The sequence below is a fragment of the Octopus sinensis genome, unplaced genomic scaffold (assembly GCF_006345805.1).
Source record: "Octopus sinensis unplaced genomic scaffold, ASM634580v1 Contig16160, whole genome shotgun sequence".
In the NCBI taxonomy this organism is placed as follows: domain Eukaryota; kingdom Metazoa; phylum Mollusca; class Cephalopoda; order Octopoda; family Octopodidae; genus Octopus; species Octopus sinensis.
In genome coordinates, this window is record NW_021834191.1 from 27,385 (window position 1) to 31,525 (window position 4,141).

The window sequence follows — 4,141 nt, forward strand, 5'->3', positions numbered from 1 at the left end:
TTGTGAAAATCTTCATATCCCGTCAAAAAACTGAGCCTCCACTCAGTTTGGGCAGATAAATTTCGGAGATAGTTTGCCCTTTCGAGTGACTGTTCGGTTTCTGCGTAAACATTTCCAATTCCCTTTTCTAGCTGTGCCAACAGGGAGTTGAGGGACTCAAATTTACAAGACATTTCTTCAAGTAATTCTGCCCTGCTTTCGACAGATTTAACCATTTTGTTCACTCTTGAAGCAAAGCTGTGGATTTTTGAGTAAATAAAACCAACTTTTGTTCTCCAGCTTGGAAAATTGGTTTGTTACAATCAGATCTCATCGAGATGATTAAATTCTGAGGAAGGTTGCTACATGAATAATACATCAAGGAGGGGAGGAGTCGAATCAATTGAGGAGGTTTGAAGTGACATGATTTGGTCTGCCCTCTGATTGTAATATGACTGGGCTAATGACGACAATTTTAAAAAGTCTTGTTGAGCTTCGTTTGAAAATATATTCAGAAATTCCTGATTAGATGCCCAGTTTAATAGTTTATTGCGAATTTCTTTTTCGGAAGGATTGTCACACATGAAATGCTACACCAAATATTTTGTTCATATAATTATCAAATATTAGTTTAATAACAAACAAAATTCATAAATGGTTTTTTCATTATATTTAATAAATTCATAATTTTTTATTATTGAAAACTGCTCTGAATCAGTAGACTTCTATTTCAGTGTTGCAAGTCAGGCGCATTTCCTCCTCGGACAGACCTTTCTACCATGTCGTGTTGCGCAGAAAGGGGTCAAATCCCCATCAAAAGCCTGCGAGTGTAGTCCTATTATATTTTCTATTGTTTCTACTATAAGTTCCAATGAAGGATCACTGCACATAACAACATGCTTGGAAGAGAGAAGAGAATTCAGAATGGAAAGATAGTTTAGATTTACCATCACATCGACTATATACTATGTAAGTGTGAATTCAAGTTTACGGACTCGCGGTCTTATAAAGGCACTCTCCTACGAGTGATTATAAAGCTGTCGTCGCTCGATTTAAACTAGGTAGAAGGCAGGGAGTGATCATGGGAATATAAAACAAACACAACTTTGCAGGATTGGCTGTGAAAAGTCTGAACACAAATACCATTAAATACAAGAGATTTGCGTTTGTGTTTAAAAATTGAACTTAGGAGACCCAGAAAATCAGTGTCGGCTGCAATAGCTAAATGAATTAGCGTATAAATTCTGTTTGCTGCTCATTTTTACTCGTATTCTGTGAAATGCATTTAGTTTTTCAAAAATTGTTTCATTTAAAATTTAAGTTCCTGAGTTTTATAGCAAAATAGGCAAAATAATTGCATTGTATAAAGGCATTTTGATGTGTTTAAATCTGTGGTATCTTAGTATTTAGACTTTGATTTTCTGAATTCAAGTATCAGATCTCGGTTACAATCATGCGCGGCAACGCACAAACTATCCGTTTGGCCTGGATCTAACCGTTCTCTGGCAATGCTTACAGATCGAGTTCATATTTCCTCCCAGACTTTTTTTATTTTCGTTAATTTGCACTAAAAAATTGGATCTGCATACTAAATCTTTTTGAGAGACCAATAATACAGTCCCGTCCAAATGTTAGAGGCACCCTATTTTTTCCCTAAAAAAGGCACTTATTTGTCATTTTTCGAAAGATTTTAAAGAATAAATTAAGTTTTTAAAGGAAATTAAACATTTCCAAAGTTTTTATAAATATTTAACCGATAATATTCTCAAACTTGAAAACAAAAAATAATTGGTCGCTCATATGTTAAAGGCACTTATGTAAAAAGCAATAATTCTATAATTTATTATTATTAATTCTAATAAAAAATTCAAATGCCTCGTGTATCAGCTTATAACAGGTTTCTCGTCATCGAAAAATTAAAATGTGGCGAATCTCAGGTGAAAATATCCAAAGATTTGGGAATCTCTCGTTGTGCCATTCAAAAAATTAAAAAGCGATTTTTACACGGATATTTATATAAAGATATGCCAAAAAAGGGAAGGAACAAAAAATTAACCAAAAATGATGAACGCTATGCTATCAGAATGTCAAAATTACACCCAAAAATGACCGCCAACGATCTTCTTATATGCTGTAACTTTTCCGGAAAAGTCAGTCTTTCGACAATTAAACGAATTTTGAGACGCAGCAATTTATTCGGACGCATTGCAGTGAAAAAACCAAAATTGACTGCATCTCAGGTTGATAAAAGATATACATGGTGTCTTACTAAAATTCCGTGGAATCAAGACGACTGGAATTTAGTGATATTTTCTTATGAATGCCGGATTCAGTTAAATCAGATGTCTAGGCAATACATAAGAAGACCCCCTGGATCAAAATTACAGAAAGAATATTCAATTGAAACTGTGAAATTTCCCTTTATCAATTACGAGATGGGGAGCAATTAAAAGCAATGGGCAAAGATCAATTGTCCTTTGCCGAAAAACAGTCAACTCCGCCGAATATCAACGCGTTATAAAAGAAGGATTTGAAAATTTTTATGAAGAAAATTATTTTCTTCAACAAGATGGAGCAACATGTCATACATCAAAATCCACTAGAGCGTTTATGGCCGAAAACAACATAAAACTCATGGAAAAATGGCCAAGTCAATCTCCTGACCTAAATATAATTGAAAATCTATGGGCAATTTTAAAAAAAGAAGTTAAAAAATGTGGAGCATCAACGATTCAAGAATTATGGAATGAAACAAAGAAGGCCTGGGAAAACATTGATACAGGTGTGGTTATTAAGCTTTTTGAGTCAATTCCAAGAAGAATATCTTTGGTAGTCATAAATAATGGAGGAATGACTAAATATTAAATTTTTGGATAATTTTGTCTTTCGTTATTGAAATGTGCTTCTAACATATGAACGATGTATTATTTTGAGTTTCTTAGTAAATACACATTATAAACTAAATGTGTTCAAAAATTTCAGGTTAAGATTTTTTATTCAGTAGTTTGTTATTAACAAAAAACTTTTTTCAAAAAATGACAAATAAGTGCCTTTTTTAGAGAAAAAATAGGGTGCCTCTAACATTTGGACGGGACTGTAATTGCCAGTTTTATAATAACCAGGGTTTCTTAGATGATCGTCAACTCGGTTTTAATAGTTTTCTTGGAAAATAACATTTATTTTTGCCAGAACGGACGTTTTATATCGATCTTTTAGAAAGACTTTTTGAATTGGGTTAAAAATCAGATACAAGGTCATTTTTTATTAAAGTATTAATGTTAAGAGATTAAAATATAAGTGAAATTAAAGTTATTCAGAGTTAGAGTGATATACTTCATTGAATGACTTCAAATAAAGTTTTATAACTTGAGCGCGTTTAATCTTCATTGTTGGAGTTAATAGTTCATTGGCAGTAGTGAATTCGTTATAATCCAAGACAAGTCCTTTCACTTGTTCAAATCCAAATAATTTGGCCTCTTTTCCCAGAGCATTTAATTCTTCAATTAAACGGTTTATTACGTCCTAATTTTACCAATTTACATTAAAAACCCGGTTTTTTAATAAAGTTGACATTTCGAAAGAAATGGACATTTTTTTTGCAAATTTAACAAGCTGGTCTTGCATTACGATTATCAAAGCAATCGGATAATCCTTTAGACTGTCCCCGTAAATCATAATTTGGTGGACTAGCGGATGTCTAGCGTAGATTGGTTCGATTTTTTCTGGAGTTATATATTCGCCCTAAATAATGTTGGAATTAAACAACCTGACTAAGTTTGAATATGTTCTTACTCCTATCTATGATTGTATAAGTACCATTCTGAACAAAATACAAATTGTATCTACCTTGTTTAATCTTGCAATATCTCCGGATTTGAAAAATCCGTCCTCATCAAATGCTTCCTTATTAATTTCAGGTCTCTTATAATACCCACTAGTTACATTTGGTCCTCTAATTAAAAGCTAAAATAATAGTAATTTTAATTTCTGTACCTCTCCTGTCCCATCCGAACTGAAATATTCATAATCAGGGCAGTCCACCAATTTTATCTCAACCCCAGGCATAGGAGCTCCACATTCACCTAACCAAGTTAACACGAAAATGTAGGACCAATTCCGCCGTTTCCCACATTTTGGAGCAAAGCAGCCGCCGTGGTTTCTG

At 33.3% G+C, this 4,141-nt stretch overlaps 1 protein-coding gene across 1 annotated transcript; it reads left to right on the plus strand.

Annotated features, from left to right (window-relative positions):
* Positions 1–1,850: 1,850 nt before the first annotated feature.
* Positions 1,851–2,429, plus strand: LOC115230710. Its single transcript, XM_029800843.1, has one exon. The coding sequence runs from the start codon at positions 1,851–1,853 to the stop codon at positions 2,427–2,429; it is 579 nt and encodes a 192-aa protein (XP_029656703.1).
* The last annotated feature ends 1,712 nt before the right edge of the window (positions 2,430–4,141 follow it).